Raw genomic sequence first — 27,979 nt, forward strand, 5'->3', positions numbered from 1 at the left:
TGAAGGACGGCTCAGGCCACGCAGCAGGACAGGGTGAGGGCAGTGCCACAGAAATCCCACTCTGAGTTCACTCGGCGGGGCAGCAGCCTCCCTCAGCTGCACACATTTTGAGCAGCACAGGAGGTAGTGAGCTCAGTAACATTGCCCCCTCCTGAGTATGTGGTCAGAGTGATTTTCTGGGAGTAGCACCCTGCAGTCCATTGTCTAGAGGGAGCCAGTGGTGACCACATTCAGTGTTGCCGTCCCTTGCACTGAGAAACCTCTCCCCTGGCTGAGGAACTCCTCATGCAGGACAGGACTTTCCCCATGGCTTTCTCAGACCTTTCCCACGCACCACTCCCTGCCATGGTTTTAGTTCAAAGATGAAACAACACCCATGCCTCTTCAGTAATGACCGCTACGAAGTCCCTAGAGATGCTTCAAAATAGTCTCCTGCTTGTCATTCACAAGGGTGGAGAGGTGTTAGCTGAGATAAAGAGCTGCTGGTGCTTCTCTGGGCTGGTGCTGCTGAAAGAAGCGACGCTTTCCTTTCACGAATAGCAAGCTTAAAGTCATCATCTTAAAATGTAGTCTTCAAGACGGTGGCTAGAGGAAGCCACCTGGAGCACTGAAGCTGCAAAGCACGTCAGGATTTGTTGGTTGGCTTTGATGTATCTGCAGGTTTCATTTAACTGTAGAAACTCAGTTCGCTAAGGAAATTATTGACATTAATATCTATATTATATAAGCCTTTTTCTTGCTTTTATTATTTTATTTTTTTTTTACTTTTTCACTCTTCCAGCTGTGGCTGGAGGCCCAAAAAGCAGCAAATCAGTGCTGGTGAGACGTTTGAAGACCCTGGAGGCTGCACGTCCTCACCAACCCACCTCCTTGTAGACGTTGTTCAGGTGAGTGCAGATTTCATTGGTCACCTTCTCAAAGGAAGCTTTGCAGTCTCCGCCAAATTTCTCCTCCATCAGTTGCAAGATAATGTCACAGATAATCTAAACAATGAGAAGGGAAGAAACAACCGCTGTGAACTTTCCTACACATTAGAGGCAGAAGAACAAAACATATATTTTAATTGAGACTCTTGGAGAGTGGAAAGGGAGTGCAAGAATCATAGAATCATAGAATAACCAGGTTGGAAGAGACCCACCGGATCATCGAGTCCAACCATTCCTATCAAACACTAAACCATGCCCCTCAGCACCTCGTCCACCCGTCCCTTAAACACCTCCAGGGAAGGTGACTCAACCACCTCCCTGGGCAGCCTGTGCCAGTGCCCAATGACCCTTTCTGTGAAAAACTTTTTCCTGATGTCCAGCCTATATCTCCCCTGGCGGAGCTTGAGGCCATTCCCTCCTGTCCTGTCCCCTGTCACTTGGGAGAAGAGGCCAGCCCCCTCCTCTCCACAACCTCCTTTCAGGTAGTTATAGAGAGCAATGAGGTCTCCCCTCAGCCTCCTCTTCTCCAGGCTAAACACCCCCAGCTCTCTCAGCCGTTCCTCATAAGGCCTGTTCTCCAGCCCCCTCACCAGCTTTGTTGCTCTTCTCTGGACTCGCTCCAGAGCCTCAACATCCTTCTTGTGGTGAGGGGCCCAGAACTGAACACAGTATTCGAGGAGCGGTCTCACCAGTGCCGAGTACAGAGGGAGAATAACCTCCCTGGACCTGCTGGTCACGCTGTTTCTGATCCAAGCCAAGATGCCATTGGCCTTCTTGGCCACCTGGGCACACTGCTGGCTCATGTTCAGTCAGTTGTCAACAAACACCCCCAGGTCCCTCTCCTCCAGGCAGCTTTCTAGACAGACTTCTCCTAGTCTGTAGCTGCACAGGGTTGTTGTGCCCCAAGTGCAGGACCCGGCATTTGGCCTTGTTAAACCTCATGCCATTGGACTCTGCCCAGCGGTCCAGCCTGTTCAGATCCCTTTGCAGAGCCTCCCGACCCTCCAGCAGATCGACACTTCCACCCAGCTTAGTGTCGTCTGCAAACTTGCTAAGGGTGCACTCAATGCCTTCATCCAGGTCATTGATAAAGACATTGAACAGGGCTGGAGCAATTCAACAGCCCACAGCATGCAGAGCTTGTAATAGGTCATGGAAAAATGAGGTGCATTACAGAATTTACAAAAAAATGCAGTCAGTGCTGCTATTTTTTTTTAATCTGTCCTGTATCTGGTTAACGTTGGCTGCACCCATCACTTAAAGAAGGCTGTACAGGACCAGTTCACTTAGTTCATCTACTGCAATCTTTTTTTCCTGGCAGGCAGTGGACAGCCCCAAATGTTTAGAGGCCATGAAGAACCCCTTGTTGAACACCTATGAAATACATCGCTTGGGGAGTAGCTTCCCAGCCTTTTCTGCTCATTAACTATCTTGCATTCTATAGCAAGGAAGGCTTGTTTGTCTTTACAGCCATTAGGTAGGTGGTACAGTTGGAAATGTCAGCTCCCTTTCTGTGCAGTATTTATTATTTTGTGTCTATCTTCACCCTGAAAAAGACTTCTTGGAATCTCTCTGGGTAGAAATCCTCACTTATGCTCCCACTTAATGAGAACTGAGACCCTGATTCGGGAATCACCTTCTTGGTGCCTAGGTGAAAATGCTTCTTTTTGCATTTTGTGCTGTGTAAGGCAAACAAAATAGTTATCAATACACTCTGCCAGTGACCTTAGGTGGACTTGGGCAAGTCATTTGATCCTGTATTTATTTTCTGTATTTTTTTTATTTATGGCAATGCAGTTGCCACTCAATAACAGCTGGTTTAGTTGTCCTAGAAAAGCTTGGTTCCTGTTATTAGAGAAAAATGGACATCATGGACTGAAGTCCAGTGTAAGCTGCTTTCCCACATCATGTTATTGAATGACAAGCGTGTGGGAATCCTGTTGCACTGAGAACACTCACTACAACCTGTGGGCAGCTTTGCAGCTCCCACCTGAGCAGACCTGACTGCATCGCGTCTGCTGCTCAACCACTTTCTTCCCAACAGATGCCAGACTTCTCATTCCTGCTATCTTCCACCATCAACTCTCTCAACTTTCACCATCTCCAGTCCCTGAAGCATATATATATATACACACACATATATACATAGACAAAGCTGGTTTTGCTCAGTTCCACCCCTCCAAGGGGAAGACATCCTCCCATCGCAGTCACAGCCACTGGGAAGATGGTTTCTGGCTCACCCTAAAGTTTTTGGGGTCGATCTTCAGCTGAGTTGCATGTTTCTTGCCAAGTGGGTTCACTATCCCAAGAAAAGCCTCGGAATTGTCCAGGTGCTGCACCATGTCATTGATGGCGGTGAAAACCCTCTTGCCGTGGCCTCTGATCTGATCCGACTGTTTCATCTCTTCAGCAGAGTCCATGCCTTTGAAGTGTGTGAAGTAGGATTTAGTGTCCGGGTGCTCGGTAAACATCCTGTTGAGAAATTAGAGATGTCCTAATTTGTGGCCCGAGGCATCAATGCAGATATGGCTTCACGTTCCAGGCCTTGTCTTATGCATTTATTGCCTTTTTCCTTTCTCTTTCTTAGGACACACACCACTTTTCCCTGCAATTCTTGGTTCTCCTTTGCCATTACCATCTGTGTTCAGCCCCTGTGCCCACAGCAGCCTGTCCTTTGTGTCTCCCCAGGGCACTCCCCTTCATTCCCTCTGCCTTAAAACCTACCTATACTGAATTTATTCATAGAATCGAATGGGCAGGGACACTTTCCACTTGATCCGGTTGCTCACAGCCCCATCCAACCTGGCCTTGAACACCTCCAGGGATGAGGCAGCCACAACTTCTCCGGGCAACCTGTGCCAGTGCCTCACCGCTCTCACAGGAAAAATTTCTTTGTAATATCTAATCAAAATCTGTCCTCTTTCAGTCTAAAGCTGTTACCCCTCATCCTGTCCTTGCATTCCCTGATAAAGAGCCCCTCCCCAGCTTTCCTGTAGCCCCCTTTAAGTACTGGAAGGCTGTTATAAGGTCTCCCTGGAGCCTTCTCTTCTCTAGGCTGAACAAACCAAACTCTCTCAGCCTGTAGCCACACTGGAGGTGCTCCAGCCCTCTGATTATCTTCATGGGTTCCTCTGGAGTCACTCAAACAGATCCATGTCCTCCCTGTGCTGAGGACTCCAGAGCTGATTGGAGCACTCCATGTGAGTTCTCATGAGAGCAGAGTAGAGGGGCAGAATCACCTCCCTGCTTCTAAAGTAAATGTTCCCCCAGTGCTGACTCACTGTTAGGTGGAGATAAAATCCACAGAGAAGTGGAAGCGCGTTCACGCGGGGTAGGTTCGACAGCATGATATTTTTAAAAATGTTCTGGACAACTGATATGCTCACTGTGTTCTTCTTGGGTGTTTTCATGGAGAAACCCCTACTATTGGTTTTGTTAATTAACGCCTTCCTAGAGCCCATCCCAATGCTTTCTCTCTTCCTGTGGCAGATTGTTGTTTAAGTACCAGACAATGCTCATTTTGTTTATTGAAAGTAATATGATTCAATGCCACTCATAAAGGAATTTTCTTTTATGATACATCTATTACAGTCATCTTGGTCAAGCTCTTAAAGACATTTATTCCATTAGATAAACCAGTTATCCACCTGAAATAGCAGTAGCAATCCCCAGAATGCATTTCACAGAGTGACAGAAGGGTTGAGCTTGAAGGAACCTCTAGAGGTTGTCTGGTCCAACCTCCACAGTCAAGCCAGTTGCCCAGGACCATGATCAAATAGCTTTTGAATATCCCCATAGGTGAAGACACTACAACCTCTCTGAGTGACCTGTGCCGGTGTTCCAGTGCTCACAGTGAAAAAAATGTCTCCTGATCTTCAGAGGGAACCTCCTGACTTTCAGTTTGTGCCCATTGCCTCTGGTCCCGTCACAGGGCACCGCTGAGAAGAAACTGGCTCTGCCTTCTTTGCACCCCCCCTTCAAGTTTTTATACACATGGATAAGATTCTCCCGAGCCTTCTCGCCTCCAGGTTCTATAGTTCCAGCTCTATCTGCCTTTTCTCATAGGAGAAATGTTCCCATCCCTTCATCACCTTTGTGGCCCTTTGTTGTACTCTTTCCACTATGTCCACATTGGTTTTGTACTGAGGAGCCTAGAACTTCTTGAAAGGCAGGGTTCAGCCTGTAGGACACTGAGGCAAAACTTTCTAGAGTAAATTACCCCAGCAAGCCAAGCCACTAGACGCTACTAGCATTTTACAGCTGCATTCCTGACCCTAACTTTCCTCAGCTTGTGTAGGCTACAGAAGGAAAGAGCAGGGCATAACCCTTTTTGAGGCTGATCCAGGCACAAGATGTGACATACGCTAAAACCAGAGGGGGTGGTAAAGCAATGATAACCAGAAATCGTATTTGAACTTATTAGCGTGTATGGACGTGATGTAAGTCCCAGCTGAGTGAAGGTTATGTGAAAGCTGAATAGGAGAAAATTTCTTTCTTATAGAAGAAGAGAGGAAAGCAGAGGAAAGCCCCTAGGAAGGGTACAATACAATAAAATAGATGGGCTCTGGACTGGAAAGGCTGAAGGAGAATCAGAAGAGAAATATTGAGGACATGCAAGTTAAAAATTCATTAAAAGAGTTTAAAGTTAAAGGGGAAGAGGGAAATAAAGCCCCTGTTTTGTTACCATTCTCTTTCATGCCACACTTTCTTTTCTTTACCTTAAAAGAGTGAAGAAATTCTTTTCTTTTCTTCCTTTCCCACCCCGACCCCCACTTCTTTCTTTGTGTGGATCACTCCTTTTCCCTGCCTCCCCCCTGTAGATAAACCACAGCAAACCAAAGGTGATTGCAAGGGCTGTGTGAAATGCATCAAGACCTGCTCCTAGATAGTAACTCCATCCTTCTCGCTGTTCCTCCTTCCATCCTACAGGGTAGCAGCGGGACGGACTCTTTCCTTACCTGACCAGCACAGTTGTCCCATTGTCCTCAGCATCCACAAATATCTTCTCCCAGGCTCCACGGGCACTTTGCACCTCTGCTTCAGAGAACATGATGGATGATACGTTGACGACGAAGGGCACAGGAGGAGAGAGAAGGAAAAGGAGGTCCTAGCAGGACAGTTCTGTTCCAGTCCTGTCCTTGGGGGTCTCTAAATACTGTCCCGGGGATTTAAGAGGTCTTGAATAGACTCTTTGTCTCTGTTGCCCTCGGTCACATTTCTGCAGGCTTTAGGGCTGCCTAATCACTTCTAATCAGGAAAGAAACCAACCACATGAGGAAGGAAGACCAGCACTTTCGCCGTGGTATCAGGTGCCAGAGCAAAGATCTCACTGTCTGAAGAGGGAAGGGAAAAAGGGGGTTTACAGCAGGAAAGAAAAAGATCAGCTCTCCTCCTCTCTCACCCCTGTCAAGGCCAGTGGTTGGCTTCTCTTTCCCAAGGGGGATCCTTGCCCAAGCACTAATTTTCCTGGTTTGCTCTCAGGACTGCTGCTGTGCTGTGGGCACTGTGGTGCCCTGCCCTCCCCTCTTCCTAGCACTTCTTGGTCCTTCAGTCCAAAGATCCTGTTTCCAGCTTCTGCAGCTCTCTCCTGTCTTGCTTTTGTGCCACGGTCACTGCTTTCCCCACAACCCTCCGGTTTAGCAGGGGCTTATCCCACGGCTGCTCCCAGCCCTGGTACCATGTGGTTGGGAGGCATCACCAGCCCCAAACGACCTCGCTGTGGGGATGATGATGGCACCGTGGGCACAACATCCCTGGCCACAGCGCCCTGGCAAGCCGTGTCATTTTAATTCAGGAGATAAACAAGTTGGAAGCACCCGGGTTGGAAGCACAGGCCTGTTGCTACCCTCATTGTCCTGTCCTATCCCCAGGCCCTCCCTGCGTGGGAAGGAGAAAGAGGTAAGGGACAGGAGAAGGGCCAGCGTGGAGCTACAGATGGTGTGTACGGGCCCGTTGTTGTCATGGTCTCTCGGAACTGGAGCGAAAAAAATCTCAGATTATCCACACGGCGCCCGGGCTTAACCTCTGGTAGGAATGTTCTGGTTAAGTCCAGGGCACGCACAAGAAACAAGGGCTAAGTGGCTTGAGGAACGGCGACTGCTGAGTGCAGACAAAACCTCACATTGTTTGTGACAGTTCAGAGGAGGGAAGGAAGAGGTGCAAGGTAGAAAAACAACCCAATACCCTGGGGCAGGAGGATAGTGGGGGTTGCAGCCTCATAGAGACCGACGGGTCTTGGTGGGGTTGTGTCCCACTGTTGCCAAGTGGTGCCTCAAATGACTTCAGCGAAGCTACACCCCCCTTCCCTTTCACCACAGCAACAAAGAGTGGTCTAATAGAAAACTGAACAGCCTCCTGCTTTCTCATCCCAAAATCCTCGGAAAAATGTCCCAGGTTTTAGGAAAGCTAAAGTGTGTGGGGTGGGAGAAACACAGGCTGTGCTGCAGGGACCACTGCTTCTTCAAAGGTGAACGCAAACAAACCAGGGAAACTCCAGTCCACCAAGCCCAGCCACCAGCACAGGGATGGAGAGGAAGGAGCAAGGATGGCACTGCAGAAATTGGCCGTTCCTGGGGAGCCAAAACCGCCTGGGAGGAGCTTGGTGGGGAAATCAAGCAAGTTTTTAGCTGAGAGCAGAATGTACATCAGGTGCTTCTCATGGGTGACCTCAGAGGGCACGAGGTCCTGAAGAAAGAGCAGCACCAATTTTGGCCAGCGGGAAAGGGAGGCAGGTCTGGAGCATGGGGTTAGAGCTGGTTTTCCTTTGGGATGTGAATGTGATTACTCACTTGCAACTTTTCTTCCTTTCTGTAGGTGTCGTGTTCTTCTCATTGATCCTGGTGCAGCCTGACTTCTTGGGGACACTTCTTGGTGGGAGAAGCTAGAGCCCAGTGCTTTGGCCTGAGCTATGGGAGCAATGCACATTTCTCAAGGATGTATCTTCTCTCTTAGTTTTCTCAGTCTTTTACACTTCATCTCCCTTGATTGCCCTTCCTTTCCCTCCATTTTTCAGTTTGCAGCAGCTCACAAGCAAACCTCAGCTTCACCGGGGAACATCTCTACTCTTAGTAGTGGAGAGGTGCAGTTGGACTCGATGATCTCAAAGGTCTTCTCCAACCAACCAATTCTATAATTCTATTCTATGATTTGTACTCCACCTCAGAGTTCTCTAGAGGTTGAAACAAAAAAAAAAGTTCCAGAAACCTTTTTTTTTGGTCTCAAAACAGTAGTGCTGTGAAAAATTTGTGGTTTAATCTTAATGTCGTCACATTTTTCACAACACCCCCCACACCAGGGGAAGAGGATACATGGTTGGTTTATTTCTGTTTTCCTCTCCCATGTTTTGTTTGTTTAATATCCTGAAAGAAGTTAACACTTTTAAGTGTGGTTTCTACTGAATGTGGAGAAATATTTCCTAGCAGGAATGCTGGGCAGTATGGCAGAGGCAGCTTCAGCCACCGAAGGGCTGCTCCTCAGCAGGCAGGGTCAGGCTGGGGGTGTAGAGGCACTGGGATACCTCGAGCAGGGAGCACAGTCCTGGTATTTTGGGCTGCACATGAGACTTTTCCAGATTCCGTCCCCAGCCAGAGAAGCCGAGCATGTGCCTCTCACTGTGGTGCAGGGGAAGGGTGGTGGCTTTTTGAAGCAGAGGTTGTTTCCTTTGAGTTTCTGAGAAACCATGTGATCTAGGCAGAAAGCAGCCAGCAAGCTCAGCAAACAAAACCAGAAATTATCTTCTACCTGCCCAGCCATTTACGATCTGGCAGAGTTTTCTGCTTACAGAGCTCTTTGATGCCTTGGTTGCAGGCACTGCAAAGCTGCCGTGTTTTCTTCACTTTGAAAGTTCATGACCTGTTAAAGTTTCCTTTTTAGAATAAATGAACCACCCTATTCATTATGCAATGGGGGATAATCTCCAGCCCTGGTGTAGAAAATGGCTGGAAAGGGCTTGGCAGCTAGAGCTCTTATTTTAGACTAGACATAAGGAAGAATTTCTTCACCATGAGGGTGGTGAGGCAGTGGCACAGGTTGCCCAGGGAAGCTGTGGCTGCCCCATCCCTGGAGGTGTTCAAGGCCAGGTTGGATGGGGCCTTGGGCAGCCTGGTCTGGTGGGAGGTGTCCCTGCCCGTGGCAGGGGGTTGGAACTGGATGATTTTTAATAACCGTTCCAACCCAAACTGTTCTATGATTCTATGATTCTGCCATCACCTCGTGTACTGTCAGACTGAGGTTAGAGCAGGTATTGCCAGGTTTCTCGGATGCTTTGCTGGAGATGCTGACGCTCTGTGCTGCTTTTACAGAAATGGCCAACACCTGCATCTGCTCCAGGCTCAGTATCCGAGTCTGTCAGCATCATCAGCTCATCGAAACAAGCAAAACTGTGAGCTGCAATCACGACTGCTGGGATCAATGTCTGAAAGCCAAAGACCACATGACAGGTGGGTGGGAAAGACCTGGGGCGGACACGTGCAGCTTTCCCAGCTGCAAGCAGCCTACACTTCCCTGTCCCATTCAGGGTGGAGGTAGGTGCGAGTGGAATTGCGTTGCACTTTGCACCAGGGAAAGTAACAAGTTCAAGGACTAAGGGAAAAGCAGGAGCACTCGGATTCTTAGGTCCTTGCCACCTGAAATGGCCCTCACACAGTTTATGGAGAAGCTCCATCTGACGTGATAGAAATGTACACAGTTTTCTGTTGTGAATGCTTTTAGTGTGCACATAAGATTTTAAAAGTGAAAAAATAGACAATGTATAAAAAATACTTCATCTTTTATACATCATAGGGCATAGTACATATACAGATTAATCCCCTGCTGCTTTAATGATTGACAATATTAAGTACATGGCTAGCAGTGTTCTAACACAGTCATTACAGTTACTAGAGATGCTGGCGTTATGTTTTCATCTGTCAAACCAAGTATTTGAATTGGGACAGGCTGATGTTCAACAGGGTAACTCTACGCTCTTACTGAAGTGGCGGGGGGGAACACCACACACAAAAAAAAAACCCAACAAAATCAAGTGATACAAGGATAGTCACCACATGCCACCACCACACCAATGTCCAGCCAGTCTCCAAGCAACAGCTAATTTGGAGAAACTCCCCGCAGTTTTATTGTTGAGCATGAAGTTACAGGGTATGGAACATCCCCTTGGTCAGCTGGGGGACAGCTGTGCTGCCTATGTCCTCTCCCAGCTCCTTGGTCCCCCATTAGCCTCCTCGCTGCCGGGGCAGAGTGAGAAACAGAGACTGCCTTGCCCTGGGCAAGCACTGTTCAGCTATCGGTAGAACATTGGTGCGCCATCAACACTACTTTAGTCATAAATCACACAGCAGCATAAGAACAGCAATGTAGTTAACCCCACTCCAGCCAGACCCTCACCCTCTGAAGGATCACATACTTTTCTTGGATGTATTTGGGCTCACACAGGCCACACTGTGCTGAATCTGTGCATACATATAATCTATATAAGAGATGTTCTCAAGAAAACTCAGATCCACAGAATGTTACCCCTGGCACATAAAGAGATGTGATATCAGGGAAAGAGAGGATGTAGCTGAGAGGAGACGTCAGGCTAAAAGAAATAGTTATTGGCTGCTATATGTGGAAATTAGACACTAGTCCGGAACATGGTATCACACACAGGTAGAGTATAGATGATCACATTGGTGGTATGGACTATTGTGTTCAGAGGTGCAACGGGGTTAAGTTAGAAGGTCAAGAGATAAAGCAGCAGATAAACCTGCTATTAGATAAAAAAGAGAGAGAGATGTTGCACTGAAAGTGCGGTTGGTGAAGTATGGAAGGAACCAGATAATCAAACTAGCAAACTGCTTACTTGTGCAAGCAGAAAGGTGGACAGTGTATTTTATGGTCCGTTTACCTCCTCTATTCTGACAGTTATTGCCTCCTACTAAAGCCATGCTCTTGCTTGAGTTATTGTCCCTGCTGCTCATTGTACTAAGCATTTACACAGTTAAGAAGTCTATCATAATTGTCCGACTCTGATTGGAGGTAACGTCAGTACATGTGGCTTTAAATTCAATGAGCCCAAATTTAATATCCAGCTTCAACTGGCGTTCCCTCCCCCGCGTTGTGTCTGGCATTGGCACTGTACAGGACCCAAGCAGTTCCACCCCTTCCTCATCTACGTACTTAGCGTCCTTCTTTTCTGTACAATAGAAAGAAAAGGTTGCAGCTGTCTGATCTGGTTCTGTTGGACTGAAATCATAGTGGGCAACTTCATTTATAGTCACTGACTGATCAATTCCCACCAGTTTATTGAAGACGCCTGTGCAATAAACATAGTTATCAGCTTTTGAGACCTTTAGCTTCTTTAAGTCATGAACAGCAGGATCAAATTTTTGACTTATTTTTAAGCCATACGTCCGAGCACTGACTCTTGAGGCCACAATGTGTGGACTGACTCCAAATAAAACAGCCCCTTTTGCAATGGCCACTTGGGCATCCACTGGACAAAGGATATGATACTTCTTGCTGAAGGCCTGACTAATTGCATCTCTCAAGATGATGCTAGATGCAAAGCCTCCCACAAGCAAAATGTACTGGACTTTGGACATGTTAGGCTTTTTAAGAATTTCCCTCAAAGTCTGAACTGTATTTTCGATACTGTAGTCAAAAAAGCTCTTCAGTTTCTCATAGGTAATCATGATCATCCCATCACGCCACACGGCTCCTTCTACTTTTTTGAAGAAGTGAGAGATGTTCTTCTTGCGCTCTGCCACTCTGGTCAAGTTGTAGTAGCAATGTATGTAGACCTCCTCCCTGGTAGAAGAGCATTTCTGTAGACTGAAGTTGTACATCATATGTTGTAATTCAGTAGGGTAGCACTTTACGTATTCATCCCATACACCATCATTGAATACTTCCTTGAGGAAATCAGCAAAGTTTTCATCTACTCTGTTCCCTCCCCATCCACCTCCAGCTGCCTTGTGTAACTCCTTCAGGTAACGTTTTTCTTGGATTTCATGTACCGTGATGTCTATTGTGCCACCTACACACACAAACACAAATGAAGTTAGCTGTTTTCCTTAAAGTACACGAGGTCCTTACTTTCCATTGAATATTATCTTAACCTTTTGAACTCCTGGTTCACAAATGCACTTTTCTGCTGCTTTCTTTTCTTATCCTGACTCCTCGCCTGGCACACCTCAAGATTTTGTGAATTTACACACTTCTTTTTACATGCCTGGTCTCTCAAAGTTCCTACAGGAACGGCTGCTGAGACCTGGATGCTTTGGCTGGCTCCCAGCATAAGCCAGTTTCCTTTCTGATCACAAAAGGAGACCACACTCCTCACACAGATAGTTGATTCCTGCCTTTTGATATACAAATTCTGAGTTGAGAAGTGGTAGTGAGACTCTCAGAAACTTGTGGTCCATTTGAAGCCTTTTCAGTATTTGTTCAAAAACACAAGACTGTTCCTGGCAGAAAATTCACATCACACTGAAAAATAATCACACAGGAAACTACAGAAATTACTAAAGAAGTGCTCCATCAAAAATGCTTAGTGATTTACTGTACAGGGCCTGCTAGCCAATCTCTTTGGTCAGTTTACTGGGCACTATGCTTGTTCTTACGGGGGAGACTGTGAGCTTAGGCTACACAACAGGTAGATCTGGTGCATGGCAGGAGCTCTTGCTGTAATTGTCCTGAAGTGCATGACACCATGAGACACTTGGCAGCTTCTGTTTGCCATGAATTGGGTAAACCAGTCCCGTCCTTTCCTTCCATTTTCTGCCTGCCTGGGAGCTCACTAAGAAGTAAAAACAAAAATAAGAAACCCTATGACAAGCACAGCAGTGGAATCCAAGCTCTGGGACTGCACTTGCAGACCTTTGGGGGCATGGTGACACAGCCATGCTCCATGCCCAGCAAAGACGATTCCTAATAAACAGGGAATATTTTACCTCCACAGTCAACAACAATATACTGGATCCCAGGGGAGTCTTCAAACTTCTTCTTGTCACTGCTGTCTGCCATAAACCCTTCTTTTGGAAGTTGTTTGCACCACAGAGATGCAGCTTCTGGCTCCAGGGCAATAATCAGCTTCTCAGAAAACATGTCAGATATTAGTCCTGCCTAAGAAATCACAGAAGAGAGGTGTCAGTTCAAGGAAAGGTGGCAGGATCACTGCTGCACAAACACCACCTGCTAGGGAGGCTGCTTTCACTCCAGGAAAACATGCTGGAGTGGTGGCTCTTGCAGCGCTGATCTCTCTGGGGCTCATTCCTACCCAGCAGTGGGGAAAAAGGCAGAGCAGTTGTTAACTGCTGGTCTGGGACATCATTTCCCCCACTGTCCCCAGCGTTTCAAGACTGAAATTTGAAATACAGGTTGTTCAAGTGTTAAAGAGTTCCTCTGCCTTGATGGGTAAAGATATCTCTGAAGATAATTTGAGGAAGCAGGATAAACCCTGCTTTTACCTCTTTTGCTGCCAGACGCATGAACTGCCTGGCAGCAGCATTCCATATGGCTGGGACAGTAATGACCCAGGTGATCTCCTCCTGGTTGTAGACTGTTTGGAAAGAGGCCTCTTGGATGGTGTTCAGGGCATGTTCCTTCATGTAGCGCAGGCTTTCAGAGAAGACCGTCAGGGCGGGAAGTGTCTTTCCATTGCTGGCTTCCAGCTCCATGCTAGAAGTGACTTTCTAAAAAAAAAAAAAAAAAAATCTCAGAGTCACACACAGCAGTCTCAGCAAGGGACCCGTCCCCTTCACACTAAGCACTGTACAACCTGCCACAGAAGGGGGTCCTGTCTCCAACCCTGAGTCAATTCCCAGCAGTGGCTTCAGTACTGTGCTGAACTGCATCCTAATTTACACAGGTCAACTACCAAACCGCTTACCTACGGCATCTGTGATTCAACAGGCAAAATTCTGATGTAGCTGATAAATCAGCTGTTTCTCCTGGGTCAGGTTTTGCAAAGATTCTGTAGATCCTCCTGAACAATCAGGAGGATCATACTTTCTATGTGACACCACCATACATCTCCCAGATGTATGTACAGAGACTTCAGACCTTTCTGGTTGCACCTACACTTCTGTGTATGGTGTTAACAAAACACATGCTCGACAAATATGTAGACAAATAACCCTCTAGTCTGACAGGGTTTCTCTATAAAGTATCCTCTTGGCTTATGTGTTCTTCTGGGTGTATCTGAAGCTTGAGGCAGGTGGCTGCTCTGACACTTTTTTAGTCTTTCCAGGAGACCAAACTTCCTTCCATCAGTCCCTGACTGCCTGCTCTATCTAGAAAGAGTGGGAATCGTTGCCTGTATCCGAAGAAGTTTCAGAAGCCGGTCTTTACCACATGTGCTTCTCTTTGCTTCACTTCAGCGGCCACCTTAGAGGGCCACAATTCACGAGGATTATCAGCTGAATGATGGGGGCCATAAATCACAAGGATTATCAACTGAATAATGGGATCCTTCACAGCCAATGGAGAAAACAAGGTCAGTACAGGTGCTGCTCCGCTTAAATAACACATCACCAGGAAAGGCGAGGTGAACCCTGTTCTATGGGTGCAGTTGCCTAAGAGAAAGGGAATCTAAGTTCGTTTTTATTTGCAGTCTCATTTCCTATCACTGTTCCTTACTCGGTTAGAAGTTGATGTAAGGAAGCTGTTATGTCCTCCATGGACTGATTCCAGGGACCTTTAGAAATGACTAGTTACGTGTCTGGGAACTGGTGTTCCTCTTTCTAATGTTTGCCCTATGAGGTTGTGGAATCTCTACCCTTGGAGATATTCAAAACCTGGATGGACAGTAGTCTTGGGAAACCAGGTCTGGGTGATTTTGCTTGAGCAGGGAGGTTGGAACAGATGACCTCCAGGAATCCCTTCCAACCTCAACAGTTCTACCATTCTGTAACAAAACTTCCCTGAAACATTTCCTTCTTGGGTGCAGAGAAGTGAGATTGAACTAAAACCTCCCTCCAGCCCCCTCTGAAGGTGAGTGAGAGCTCACAACTCCACAGGTGATACCGTGGCAGACCACATCATTCCCAGCTTTCCTGGGGAGGGAAACCTTCACAGAGGCCTCCCACCCACCAGCACATACTGTTCAGCGCTCAGTGCTTGGCAGTAGGGAATGCCAAAGAGCAGACACAAGACTTTATCTGGGACTGGCCCAGTGCTCAGGGTTATTCCATCTTTGGGAGGCCCCATGGGATCCTGTGGGACAGACAAAGAGGCCCTAAGTTACCCTAATATTTGACTAAACGAGGAAACACAGAAAAACTGTGAACAACTCTGGATTAGCATGGATCCTTCAGAGAGAAATTGCAGCCACTACATGCTTGAAGGATAGCTAGGTACCCTTAAACCGGCTTCAGCATACCATTTCAGGGCAGGGAGGGACAAGTTAGAGGGATGTAGCTAACACAAAAGGAGCCTTTATGGTCATCCATGGTTGCCCTCCTACTTTAAACTACAGGAAGCTTCAGTTGTTCTCTGTCGAGGACTGAGGGCAGCTTTTCATTAAGAAGAAGTATTTGGCTTAATTGAGGCCTGCAGCCAGGTTTTATTGTCTTTAGACAATGAACAGCTTCGTAATGGAAGGGTTCATGAAGCCTTTGTCTAGGCAAGAAAATAAAGAATTTGTTCTTCGGTTCATCAAAACGCCCTCTGATTTTCATTCATTCATGCCAACCAGCCAAATTACTCAGCCCTCTTCACCACTTACTCTAACCCTCACCTTTCAAATAAATTAATAGTACTGACTCCCGTTAGCATTAACTGTTCCACCTACTGTGTTGTACAGCTTCATCTTGAAGTTGTGGAAGAAGTACCAGTTGTTAACTTCACTGGAGGGCAGGCTCTTGTACTTCATCACAGCATCATAGCCAAACTTCTTGAACTCCTTCTTCTGGTTGAACAAGATGCAAGTGGGCGTCTTTGGAGTCTTAAGCCCGTGCTCCATTCCCCAGTACACCTGGCGAATTTGGTTTGTAGCTGAAGCAAGGGAAAAACAATACCCGCTGTAGGACGTGCCAAAATCTATAGCAACAACGAATACCGACATGCTGGCTACGGCCGACAGCAGCGCAGAGACGGGCAGCTCAGGGAGCTACAGAAGAGTAGCAGATGGGTGTGGGATGAAATGGAGACTGCTCTGGTTGATATCGTAGGGTGAAGCCACACCCCCCAACTTTATTGGCCGTACGAGGTAAAGTACTACACTCAGTGCAAGGAAAGAGTGCCTTTTCCTGTAAAAAGGATGGGCTTGTTTGTCTTATTGATAGGGAAGTCCCTTATTAAAAGCAAGAAAGCACCTGACCCTTGCAGTAGCTTCCTCTGCTGCCGGCAGCACAGTCATCTGTGTTGCCTTTCCTTTCGGCAAACATTTTCTGCTGTTTTAAACAGATGGGTACAGCCGAGTTTTCTGCCTTTAGCAAAACGGGGATATATGAAGAACTTTATAAGTCTTCTCCTGGAGGGACGACTGCAGAAGACAGGAGGTATGTTGCACAGGGGGTGCCTCCAGCTAAACTTACCAAGCTTAACCTTAGTAGGTCTGACTATTTCTACGAAGTCCCTTGCGGGGTTGCAGTGAAGATCTGCAAACATTTTCTGACGGCTTCCTATCTGTCACAGGAACAGTTACTTTCCTCAAATTCAGCTCATGTTCAGCTCATGCTTAGCTGAAACTGTGAGGCAGATCTTAAATGAGTTTAAAAGGAAGAGAAGTTGGAAAGAACGGTATAAATAGCGTCACAGATCCTGGACTTTGGGAACTCAGTCTCTGAACTCACAAGTTCTGAAGGGGAAGGCTGAGTTAAATGCAGATTTTATGCTGGATTGTTGAAGCTTAAAAGGAAAAACAAGGTGTCTTCAGTGAAAGTCTGGAAAAGAAGTTATTTAAGTGGAAAGGAATCCATCCAAGTAAACAAAACTGAAACCTGTTTCTGCGGGAGAGGAGAGGGGAAGTGCTGAGAGAGGGGCGCGGGATGGTTGCTTGCAGCAGCTGTGCAGCTTTGGATCAGCATAAACTGATGGGGAAGTCTCACACTTAGGCTTTCTCTGTTGCTGCCTCGCTGCAGGAAGGAGCTTGCTGTCTGCTCCACCTGCTGCAGGAGCACCTCACCTTGGATTGTCTGCAGTAATAGTTGGTGTTTGGGATCCTCATTAGGAGAGAGGACATAGAGCAGTTGTAGAAATAAAAAATTACCCTGAGAACACAGAGCTTTGTTCTTCTCTATTAAAGAAACTCCACACTTGTACAAACAAAATTGGTTTCAGCAGAACAGCCACCTGCATTTTCTGTTCTTCACAGGTCCAGGTTGAGTTTATTTTTCAGGAGTTGTGCCTGTATCCTGCCTGCTTCATCCAGCTCTACTGATTGCTCATCCCCTCCTTCTGTTTTTTGTAAACCCTGGACTGTACAGTCCTCTGAACTGCAACAGGCATCATCTGGAGGAGATCTAGCTCACTGGTACCAAAACCGCATCCAAGCATGTGCTGGGCCATCATGCGCCCTGGAGCCTTTATCCTGGTTCGAATTGATTAGTTAGCGTGGATGTAGCCACAAAGCCTTTGCTCACAGGGCTGTCTTTTAGTCTTTTTTAAGCTACCTGCTCAGAATCTGTGATCTTTTTTCCTTTCATTTTAAGAATTTCATTTTCTCTTTTCCTCAGAGAAACATCAGCCTGTGAAGACAAGACTGCAGTGCTCGAGGCTTTATGTCATGATCTGCAAGAAAGGGTGACACGGCTGGAAGAAGGAGAGGAGTGAGTCCAGTGACCAGAAATTAGAGTGTTTAACATGGTCTCTGATGATCACCTGCAGCTGGTGTACACTAGGACAGGTTGGACAGAAGGTTTCAAATAAGCCAAACACAAGAAGGGCTCTGAGTTAGCATCACATTTTGTTCAGGGAACCCAGAGCAAAATTTACAGCAGCTGATTGATATGTACCATATAGATCTTACACGTTTGGAGCATTTTATTTGCATTGTTGGTACTGACTCATAGAATCACAAACCGCCCACCTGGCAAAGCACAGCCTTGAGAAGTTTTGGTCTCAAAACTTTTTTTCCCGATGGGCTGATCAGGAGACAGAGGGAGGAATTTTAGCTTCTGCATTTCTTAGGACTTACTTACCTACTGACTGTAATGTGGTTTATTATTTCTTTCTTCCCCTGATGGATGGGCGGACAGCAAGCGAAGAGTTTGGGCTGAATCTGTTGATACTCAACTACAGGAGCTGAAGGACTCCCAGAGGTAATGTGATTTTTTTATGTTAAGAACATATATTAGAGGGGAAAATCACAAACATTTCTGCAACCGTCAGTGAAACATGCTCAAGCCTTTGTTATCAGAGCTCTGCCCTGCAGACAGACCAAATTTTTACTCTCATGTTTGACTGGGTTGCCATGGCCAGGCATGAGCTGCCTTTTAGACAGAGTCTTGGAGTGCGGATCAGGGTACATGACTGGGTCACTTGACATAGAGAAATGGCATGTTGTGAGATGAACTTTAATCTCCATGCAATACTTCTCTGAATGTGAAATGGCTGCCTTAACAAGAGCAGCCCTCAGTATAAAGGCATACGACCTAATACAGAAAGATAAAGTGGTAAAAGCAGCTCCGAGGAGAGTTTGAGTAGATGTGCAGAAGCAGTCCTGGATTTTCTTCATGAAAACTGCCCTCTTATGAACTATGCAAGCACTGAGGGAAGACATAGTGGTGGAAATACTGGCAAAAAGGAGGGAAATTGTTAACAAGAGGAAAGGGGGAAAAAATGGATGACCTCTTGGGATAAATGGCTTCTAATGGATGCTTTCTTGGCGATAAAAATGCAAACATAAATCATTCTTAGTGACTAAGGCCAGGAATGAACAAACTTCAAATTGTATAGCTGGGTGTCCATGCCCTTCCTGAACAGCTCTGTGGAGAAGAGGCTTTCCCGTTGGGATTTCCATGAAGACGGGCTCTGGTATTTTAATTTCTGATCACAGTGGCTAAACTATGTGTGGAGTTCTGAAGGGTTGGCAGGTGCGCAGTCATGGATAGCCTGGTAGTGAAGGAATACTTAGACTTTCTGCAGCCTGGGGTCTTTCTTCCAAAGTGGCTCAAATTTGAGACTTGGACTGATGGAAGGCAAAGGTTCCCAGACATAGCCTCGGCTCAAATGATGACCAAGATCAGTCACTTGTGTCCCTGAGATTGTTTGTCTAATTACAGAAGGCTGTCAGGAAACCAGTCTAGATTCAGATTACACCTCCTAGATTCAGCTCCTCGTCCCGTGTCTCTCTGCTTAACATAGATCTATTTCTTCCATCTCTAGGCAGTATGCTGGAACTAGTCTTAATGCTGCAACTAATCATTACGCTGGACCTAGTCACTACAACAACAACCCTTATCCTCATTACCAGGGGGGAGACTGGCACCATCAGGGGTAGGTGTTGTTTTTTTCTGAATTCCCTCTTCTCGGTTATTGTCCTTTCATCCACAATCTGTCATTTGCCTCCACAATGTATAGTACATATACCACCTTTAAAGTTAGACAAGCTCTGAACGCAATATTTCTGTGTGCAGTAATGTAGGTAGTTTAATTGACAGAGCAGAAGCTTGGAGGGATAATTCACAAGATTGGAATATTAATATAAGATGGTATGGCTTACTCTGAAGGGAGAGGAAAGAAACACAGGACAAGAGGTCTCCTTTATACTGGGTTTGTATGTACTGGTTCTGAGATCTGTAACACAGAAGGCACAATGTCTAAAATCCTCTAGTGAATGATAAAAAGAAAAAAAATATCCAACATTTTTAGGGTGCGAGTCTGCTGTAGATGTAGGATCATCATGCAGAGAGGGCTTTTATAAGCTCTAGTAGTATCACCTAAAGAGCAGGCATTAGAAATAGAAGAACTTCACCCACTGGAGAAATAGGAGACCGACATTACCCAGACACATGTGGAGAAAGGAATCCAGGAGAACAGAACCCTCTGGTGGGTTTTGGATGTTTGATAACAATGTTTGGATGTTAAAGTTGGGGAAAACAACTAGAAAAAAAAGATGAGAGTAGATTCTAACAAGTGGAGAATGCATGAATTTTCTTCAAGCCTTCAACATCTGATCCTCGCAACCGCACCTCCCTTTCTTCTGATGTAAATAGCTTTCCCCTTGATTTGAGCATAAACCCTAGGTGGGGTCTTTTAGGGGAGCTTGTTAAGCTTCCCTGAGGTTTTTTTCTTGGTGCTCTGCACTTTTCCACTTCATGAATTTGTTTTCTGGAATTCAGATTATTCATTAGGGGCAAGTCCACTATTGTCCCAGTGTCAAAGTACAAATAAAGACATCCCACAAAAGAAATCTGTTTCAGAGCATTTCCTGGATATGTCGTCCAAAAAGAGCTTCAGGAGAAAGAAGAAGAAAATAAGAAACTGAAAGAGAGGGTCAAAGACCTAGAGGCAAGGTAAGGTGTTTGTTCAGATTTCTGACACAATGTTTGTTTCTACATTGAAGAGCCACATACTTCTTGCTTTCTCCAGTCCTTTGGGACTCTTTATTTCTAACAGCTTTGACCCCTTCTGCCCAGCCTTTCAACCTGCCAGCACCTCTTTGTAACTGGTTTTTGGAAGATAGCTTGAGTTGTTCTGGAGAGGAAAGGAGACATACCCAGAGTGAACATATTAATAAAAAATATCAGCCTACAATAACATAGTCAAAATACCGCTCTTTGATCAAAATCCCCTGTGATCATACAAAACTGAGCAGAGAAAGCAGCATTTCCCACAGGAAAGCTGCTTCCTAGCTATGTAATGTGATTGAGAAGTGCATTGTAGAAAACACTGAATTCATTAAATAGATTCATAATGTACTGTAAAATAGTTACGTTTATTCATTGTCTCATCTTGTCTTAGCTAAGTTTTTTAATATCCCCGTTGCCCTAGAAATGAAGAGCTCTTGTCTAAAGTGATGAGCATGCACAAGCACTCTGAGGACATGAATGACCCTTCACGTCTGTCTGCTGTGCTGCAAATGTATGAGAAGTTCAGACTACATGAATGGGAAAAATTCAGAACCACATCCTCTTTGACATATAAAAAAGGGAGCATCATAATTAAGGTTTGTTCATGTCCGTTTTCTCAATCTGACTCTTATTAGATCAGTATGGTGCAACCAGCGTAGCAGGTTTTGAGTATTAGTTTTTTCTGTTTAAGGCAGAGCTGGGGACTAAGTTTGAGTCTCTGATTTTCCAGTCCAGCAGGTCCCACATAATGCTGCAGAGAGCAAAGTGACAGTGATCGGCTTCCTCCTGCCTTTCAGAAAGGCATATTCAAACCCCAGTCCCATATCTCGCTCATGTTAAGCAGAAATGGGAAAACGTAGTCCAGTTTTGTTATGGTTAGCACTCTAAGTACTAGATATGAGACCTTGTTCTGATGTCTGATTTACTGCTCTGATTCTTGGGGCATCTGAAGGAAAATGTCAAAATGGTAGACCTTAAAGGACGAGACTGAGGTGATGCCATCATTAGTATTGACTGTGATGATAAGGCCCCACAAACACTGAAGAAAGGGCTTCAACATGCCGACAGTTGGATGAAACAGCTTATTTCCCAGGTATTGAAGGCAACGTATTTCAGTTAGTGGTCCTACTGTCATAGAGATGTGATTTTTAGCACATGCTTTCCACATTATGCCCCTCATATCAATGTGATTGCTGCTGTAATCAGATGTCTTTGCACTGCAGCGGCTGTTTGATGCCTGTGAGGAAGACATACAGCAGAGAAAACTGAACTTATTTGAAGTTCTTGGCATTCCACCTTGCAATGAAACTATGACAAACAGCAACCAGGTACTTCACGTTTCTGTGAAACTGGACCCAGGCAATAGGATAAAAGGGACGTCTGCATCTGCCATTCATTTGTAACTTAGCTTCTGCTAAGGACGCTGCTCAAAAGATATTGGCAATGACAGCGGGGATAACTCACGAGCTGAGAGGGATTGGGGGTGGAAAGCTGAGCTCCAGCAACCCTCTATGTCCCATGATACACAGACACACACTGCATGTCTGAATTGTCCAGCTGACTGAGGTGCATCTATGAGTGCAGAAAGTGTTTTCCAGCCCAGTGTTGTTTTTATGGGACCTTCTTCCAAAGCTGGAAATTAGTAACTTCTCCATTGCTGATTGACACAATCTGAGAAACAAAAATTCCTAATGCTCAGGGACTGCACTGCTGGCCACACCACACGCTAACAATCTCCTTTGTGCTGTGCTTGGTTTGTAGGGGATAATGCAAGAAATAAGGAACATTCTCAGGTATTCCTATTACCAAAACCAATCAGAGTTTTACCACAAAATTGTCATGGTGAGTAAAGATACAGCCCAGGATCAGGGGCGGTGGGTCAATTTTCTAGCATGCCTGTGCAGCTTGGTATATAAAAAACGAGGTAGACTCCCTCCCACTTGGGGATGTCTTCCACTTGTGGAGAAGGCCTTCCAGCCCATATACTTCCAAATATTCTCACAGGCACACACAGAGGTACGTGTAACCTTGTAAGGGAGATGCAAAGCTGCACCAGGAGCAACGGGAAAGTGCAGGACAGGCAGGGCAGTGTCCTCACCAGCAAGGGCACAATCCTACTGGACCCAAAGAGGGTGCAAAAACCAGGGCTGGTGGTGTGATCAGAGTCAGCCACAGACAAGCAATCACTGGGCAAATCTACAGTGAGTAGGCAGGTCAAGACCAAGCATCAGCTTATCAAAGTTGATCTATCTGTGGGTCAGGATCAGCAAGGCTGTGCACAGGCATCCCTACATCACAGCTCAGGCAAGAACCCAGCCACAACTGAGCTTGAATCAGCTCCTGGGCCAAGTGGGGGAAAGTCTGTGAGTGGAGATAAAGCTTCTCATAACTCCTTGTCACGCCACCCTTTCTGCCAGCACAGCTGTTTTCGCAGCAATTGAATCCAAGGTTTTATGGCCATACTGTATCAGAGCTGACCCTGAACACATGCAGCCAAAACCCTGTGGAGGCAGAGAGACTGTTGGTGTGCACAGAGCCCCGACACTTGCTATCCAAGTGGACTACAGTGTTGTTTTTTCCTGGGAAATATATATATATATATATGTCCTACGTACCATATATCATATATATATATGAAGTTTCCAAAAAGCAGCTTCCTCCTTTTGCAGCTTGCTGGGTCTTTCTGAAAGCACAGCCTTATCAAGCTCTTTGCGGATCTCTCTAATGAGGAAATAGAAACAGTTGCTGTATGCTGAAATGGTCCAGAAGTCAGGACTTGGTAAATAAAAGAACCTTTAAAATGATCTCGGGCCCCTACCCATCCCACTCAAATGGTACCATCAGTTTTGACAAATGAAGGTCTTCAGTGCTTATTTCATGTGAAGCAGCTGCACAGAATGAAAGCAGGGAGGGAAAGTAACATTACATCAACATAACACTACAAAGCTTTGAAAACTGTTTTCACTTGATTTTCAGCAAGCCAGCATTGACCCCAAAACTACCATTCAAAAAGAGTTCACAATGCAGTGCTGCAGAATTTATTGTTTGCTGCTTCTTCAGGACTCACCACTTAAAGCTGTCTGGAACCTACAGGAACTAAAATACTTAGAGCACGTAGACAAGAAAGGCTATGAGTACTGGAGAAAACCAACACTTCTGTGGCCCATAATTAAATGTGGAGAACAAGTTGTTGTAAAAGGTGTAGTCTGGGATGAAAAGTAGCATGACTTCACTTACATGACCACAAGAAGATGGAACAGCTGCTGCCCCAGATGTTGCTTTTCCTTCCCCCATGAATTGCCTGCTTTTCAGAGCTAGTAAGTTAGATGCTTCTGGCTTGGGACACCAAGGATGAATCATTATTTACAAGCACGTATTAAAAATTGAAGATGTTTGCCTCATCAGCATGCATACATTTTATGTAGCATTTGTTCCTTGCTATTCTTATGATACTGTCAGATTACAGTGGGACTCTCGGAAGACACGTGTGTGTAGGTGTGAGTAGACATCGAGGCTCACTCATATGCCAAAAGGCCACTGGTGTCCACACAAATGCTACCTGCCTGTTAATACTCAGCCACTTTCCTATGTCTGTACAACTTCATGACCTTTCAGCCACATTCCCGCCACAGCTCTTGATCAATGTGCTCTAAAACCAGTATTTCACAGAATAAGAGGGATGTAATGAGGCAAATGTGGTTTTATGTGATTGTGTGACAAAATATTCAGTGAGACTCTTGAGATTTGCCAAATAAATCTGACTGGAAATCCTGCTGTGCGCCTGCTAATTCCTTTCCTCCGGTTCTGCTGCCTAGTCCAGCAGTTTCCTTAGCTGCACAACCCCCCTGGCATTTTCTTGGAGGCCCCCAGAAAGAAAGTAAAATTTCTGCAAGCTCTCTGCAAGCAAATCGCTCTGCTTCCCTCAGGAATCCACTATTCTGTGAGCATGTTGCAGGTCACTGACAACACAAGCAGGAATCCAGGTACGTACAAGAAAACTGGATTTTAGAAAAGCAGAGTATTCTGAGAAACTGACCATAAAAGACCTTTACTGGAAATATTTATTACCGAATACAGCAGGTGGATTAAAATTACATATGCACCATATTTCCTACAACTTTCACAAAAAGAAAGAACAATAATAGTTAGTTTTTCATACCTTGTCAGGTTTTGCAGACTAAGGTGGGCGGAGCATTAACACTTCATCTTGTCCAGGCTTTAGAAGGTTAATGGCAGGGAAGTTATCCAGTATCAGCAAGTAGAAGCTTCAGCATGACCTTGAGCCAAATGCCATGCGATTATATAGGTGCAATCGTATAACAGCATGGCAAGCTGCCAAGCTCTACTTTTATACCTGATTTATTAGCCTAGTTTTTAAGACCCTGTGGCTCCTTGAGTCAGTCTGGTCCTGTTCTGTGGATAAGTTTTCTCCCTGGAGCTCATCGCTTCTGCAGCTTCTCATGTACAGTCCTTTCCTTTGATTTTTTTTTTCTTCCCTTAGCATCTTTTTTTGCTGGCTTTAGGCTAAAACGCACAAGTTAAAAAGCTTTATATTTCAAAGGCTGACTTAAAAGCCTCCAGAAGGCTACAAGCACTGCCTCATCCTTTCTAGCAGGCTTCACACACAGTTCCTAGTCTCTTAGCAGCAGGAGGAGACTCTTTACTCTGTTTGTACAGCACCTAGCAGGATCCAGCAGACTTGGGCCCTAAGGTACTGCCAAAACAACTTTTCCTTGTTACATACACTCAGTGGATCTCAAAGGAGCAACGATTTCCCCCTCCCTGCAAGAGGTGTCATTTGGCCTAGAGTGCAGTAGCCCCAAAACAGTGAATGGGCTGCCTCCTTCCTGCACTGCTGGATTTGTCACTGCTCACAACAGAGCAGGTACTGATATAAAGAAAATCAAATGTAAAAATCCAATTGAAAATATGAACTAGTTAATGCTGCTATAAGAGCCCAGTGTAAAGCCCCATTCTCTCTAAGCTAACCATATGTTCCTAGCTTGAGAAAAATATGACCCAAAAGGAATATATAGGTTAGCATCTGTTAATTATTTGTAGAAAGTAATTAAGCTTCCTTTGTGAGAGAAAAGCAAAAAAACACTGAAGGCCTTAAATCAAGAGACCTGTCTAAACCAAAAAGAAGACTCAGCAGGGTCCCAGGCTGATGGTTTGCCTACTAACATGAACTCAGTAGGATCCTTGAAGGAACTGGAACAGAGGTAATTTTGGCAAGGGGCATCACAACCCCTGCCTCATGGACCACAAACCCAAGCAATCCACTGGCCAAAAACTTGGACACTAGAGGGCATGCACAGCTAATTTCATAGCAAGCGAGGGTTGTATCAGCCATGAGACACTGAGTATTAATGAGATAGATTACCAATAAATGTAAATCTGATGTAATTATGGGCAGAGATTTTGTAAATGAAGAACAGGATAAGTCCTGTGAGGAATTTTCTTGAGGTGGGCTAGTTTTGTGAGATAACTTGCCTAGCACCCTGCTTTGTGCAAACCGGAATAAACCTTGATATCTCAGCTCTGAGTTATTGGCTTGCACACCGGGTAAATGATCCCACAAGTTTTGGGACAATAGTTCTTCATCCAATAGCAACAAAGATCCACCGAATGCCATGAAGCGTCTCTGTGCATGAGATTTCTTCGTTGCCAGACTCTCCCATCTCCTGGTGCAAAGAACAACAGCTAGCCCGTGATTCAACACAACCTCTTTTGCCAGTTCTTGATGTCTGAGGGTGAGAGCATCCAGCGCACTGGTGCAGTGAGTTAAGCCACACATTTGGTGTAGGTTGCATTCCTCTAACCACTCCTACCAGCCAAGTGAGGTGTGGGATTAGAGTACCAAATGGCCCAGCTAAATCTAAGCATTTTGGAGCAATCAACAAAACACCATTGTTCTAGAAAGGTCACTGGGGGCAGATTGTGGCTGCTGCTGTGCTGTCCTGAGATAGCCTGAAGCCTCCTGACAAGAATGTCCCCAAAGAACAGGTTGGGTCACACAGACACATCCTGCCTTCCTCCACCTTGTACAGGATACAATCGTGAAATAACTCACACAAGTCCTCCCTTTCTTCCTTGGCTCTACACCATCACTAAAAGGATTTGAGAAATGCTGCTGCTGAAACTTTGCTCTCTCATAGCTTCTTCCAACCTGCTTCTCTTAAGGACAGGCATACTCTTCCACGGCAAAACCAAAAAGGGCAGAGCCACATGAAGGAAAACAAAAAAGTTGCATTTTCAAAAGGAAGGAATGGCATTCCTCGCCCTCCTCCTCCCCCCCTCAGTGCCTACTGGCTGTACTCCAGGCAGATTACAAAGCAACAGAATTAGTTTACTTGAATTGCTGCGACTTTCTCCTCAAAACTTTCCTAGTTGATTTATCCCAAGCATTCTCAAGATCAGAAACTCTTTGCAGTGGCCACTGCCTTTTGTTTCTTTTTGTTTCTTTCTGTTTTGTTTTGGTTTTATACCAGATATTTAAAAATCTTTCTCTCTGCAGCCTTCCTGTTCGAAGTTCCCAGGCTCCCAGGTAAATTCCCTGCTTTGCCAGCTAAATGGATGTTTGAGGTGGAACAAAGAGATGTCCTAAAGATTCCCATATATCAGGGAGAACTTTGCTCCAGTATCAGCTAAGATCCTTCAAAATGCTTGAAGCCCTTGGCCGTCATTTCGTTCAGATTTATTACACTGGACTATCTTCCTAGTCTCTTTCCATAAGTATAAGCCAGAATAAGACTCCCAATTCTCCCTTTCCCCCAGAACAACTGATCTACCCGCGGGGGCCCACGATGCACAGATTTGAGGTTCAGGAGCAGGTGCCCTAGGCCGAGTTACCCCAGGACCTTTGGGTTTTTTAGAATGTTTTTAGAATGTTTGCCAATCATTTTCAGTGGATACTTAGTATCACACCCTTGAGCTGGAAAAGATGATAGATTTGTGTTCTGTATTTCAGTTTGCAGCGCATCTTGCACAAGAGAATTTGAACTTAAAATTAAAACATTTCTTAGAGTTTCTGCCATCCAAATTCATCCTCATCACCCCCTGATCATACGAATGCATCATCCAAGAGAGCAGGAGGTCCCCTGGCTTCTATCTAAACATTTTAATTGTATCATTTAGTTCATGTTCTATCAGGATCCCACTGCACGCCTGCTCCTGTAATCACCGAACGTACTTTCTCATGGTTTACTTCTTCCCTCATTTCCTTATATTTATGCCACGCAACCCATACAGCAGGTCTTTCAGCTACAGTCTGGCAAGCTTCTCACTTATCGGCAAACAACTTATTCTGCAACTGTAATATTACAATTTGATTCTGCAAATCAAGCATCTGTTGCTCCAAATGGGAATGTTCTTTGGTTCTTTGTCAGTGCTGTCTCCGATATGCCATTAACAAGATCCATGCTTACACTGTCTTTCCTTTTTCATTATGTAGTTTCTGCATGCATTTTTAACACATCTGGTGGTTAAACCTTCTGTACCTGTTCTTTCCAATAGTTGCACAACTCTCCCACTCAAGCCCACTCAAGTGCTAAGGGGCTA

At 45.5% G+C, this 27,979-nt stretch overlaps 3 protein-coding genes across 3 annotated transcripts; 1 reads left to right on the forward strand and 2 right to left on the reverse strand.

The window, feature by feature from the left end:
* Nucleotides 1–327: 327 nt before the first annotated feature.
* On the reverse strand, nucleotides 328–6,064 carry LOC138719737 (cytoglobin-1-like). The gene is made up of 3 exons (XM_069855089.1): nucleotides 5,885–6,064; nucleotides 3,167–3,398; nucleotides 328–983 (listed from the first exon to the last, which is right to left on the reverse strand). The coding sequence occupies exons 1-3, from the start codon at nucleotides 5,974–5,976 to the stop codon at nucleotides 855–857; spliced, it is 453 nt and encodes a 150-aa protein (XP_069711190.1). The 5' UTR covers nucleotides 5,977–6,064; the 3' UTR covers nucleotides 328–854.
* A 3,830-nt stretch (nucleotides 6,065–9,894) lies between these two features.
* LOC138716582 (heat shock 70 kDa protein 12B-like) lies at nucleotides 9,895–16,263 on the reverse strand. The gene is made up of 5 exons (XM_069849748.1): nucleotides 16,225–16,263; nucleotides 15,697–16,014; nucleotides 13,373–13,597; nucleotides 12,857–13,028; nucleotides 9,895–11,940 (listed from the first exon to the last, which is right to left on the reverse strand). Exons 1-5 carry the CDS (start codon nucleotides 16,261–16,263, stop codon nucleotides 10,895–10,897), a joined length of 1,800 nt encoding a protein of 599 aa, XP_069705849.1. The 3' UTR covers nucleotides 9,895–10,894.
* Nucleotides 16,211–24,204, forward strand: LOC138719577 (uncharacterized). The gene is made up of 9 exons (XM_069854884.1): nucleotides 16,211–16,405; nucleotides 17,582–17,674; nucleotides 18,104–18,166; nucleotides 19,233–19,343; nucleotides 20,270–20,362; nucleotides 20,841–21,015; nucleotides 21,643–21,747; nucleotides 22,181–22,261; nucleotides 23,396–24,204. The coding sequence occupies exons 1-9, from the start codon at nucleotides 16,311–16,313 to the stop codon at nucleotides 23,639–23,641; spliced, it is 1,062 nt and encodes a 353-aa protein (XP_069710985.1). The 5' UTR covers nucleotides 16,211–16,310; the 3' UTR covers nucleotides 23,642–24,204.
* Nucleotides 24,205–27,979: the final 3,775 nt, after the last annotated feature.

The sequence above is a fragment of the Phaenicophaeus curvirostris genome, chromosome 1 (genome assembly GCF_032191515.1).
Source record: "Phaenicophaeus curvirostris isolate KB17595 chromosome 1, BPBGC_Pcur_1.0, whole genome shotgun sequence".
NCBI lineage: Eukaryota > Metazoa > Chordata > Aves > Cuculiformes > Cuculidae > Phaenicophaeus > Phaenicophaeus curvirostris.

Excerpts from the sequence above, each read along its gene's own strand:
- LOC138719577 (XM_069854884.1), top strand. The coding sequence starts at position 16,311 with ATGGGTACAGCCGAGTTTTCTGCCTTTAGCAAAACGGGGATATATGAA. Across the intron at positions 16,406-17,581 it reads ACGACTGCAGAAGACAGGAG|AGAAACATCAGCCTGTGAAG; the intron begins GTATGTTGCACA and ends TCTTTTCCTCAG. Across the intron at positions 18,167-19,232 it reads GAGCTGAAGGACTCCCAGAG|GCAGTATGCTGGAACTAGTC; the intron begins GTAATGTGATTT and ends TTCCATCTCTAG.
- LOC138719737 (XM_069855089.1), bottom strand. The coding sequence starts at position 5,976 with ATGTTCTCTGAAGCAGAGGTGCAAAGTGCCCGTGGAGCCTGGGAGAAG. Across the intron at positions 3,399-5,884 it reads GGGACAACTGTGCTGGTCAG|GATGTTTACCGAGCACCCGG; the intron begins GTAAGGAAAGAG and ends ATTTCTCAACAG. Across the intron at positions 984-3,166 it reads TCGACCCCAAAAACTTTAGG|ATTATCTGTGACATTATCTT; the intron begins GTGAGCCAGAAA and ends CTCATTGTTTAG.
- LOC138716582 (XM_069849748.1), bottom strand. The coding sequence starts at position 16,263 with ATGACTGTGCTGCCGGCAGCAGAGGAAGCTACTGCAAGG. Across the intron at positions 13,598-15,696 it reads AGATGAAGCTGTACAACACA|AAAGTCACTTCTAGCATGGA; the intron begins GTAGGTGGAACA and ends TTTTTTTTTTAG. Across the intron at positions 13,029-13,372 it reads TGCGTCTGGCAGCAAAAGAG|GCAGGACTAATATCTGACAT; the intron begins GTAAAAGCAGGG and ends GTGATTTCTTAG.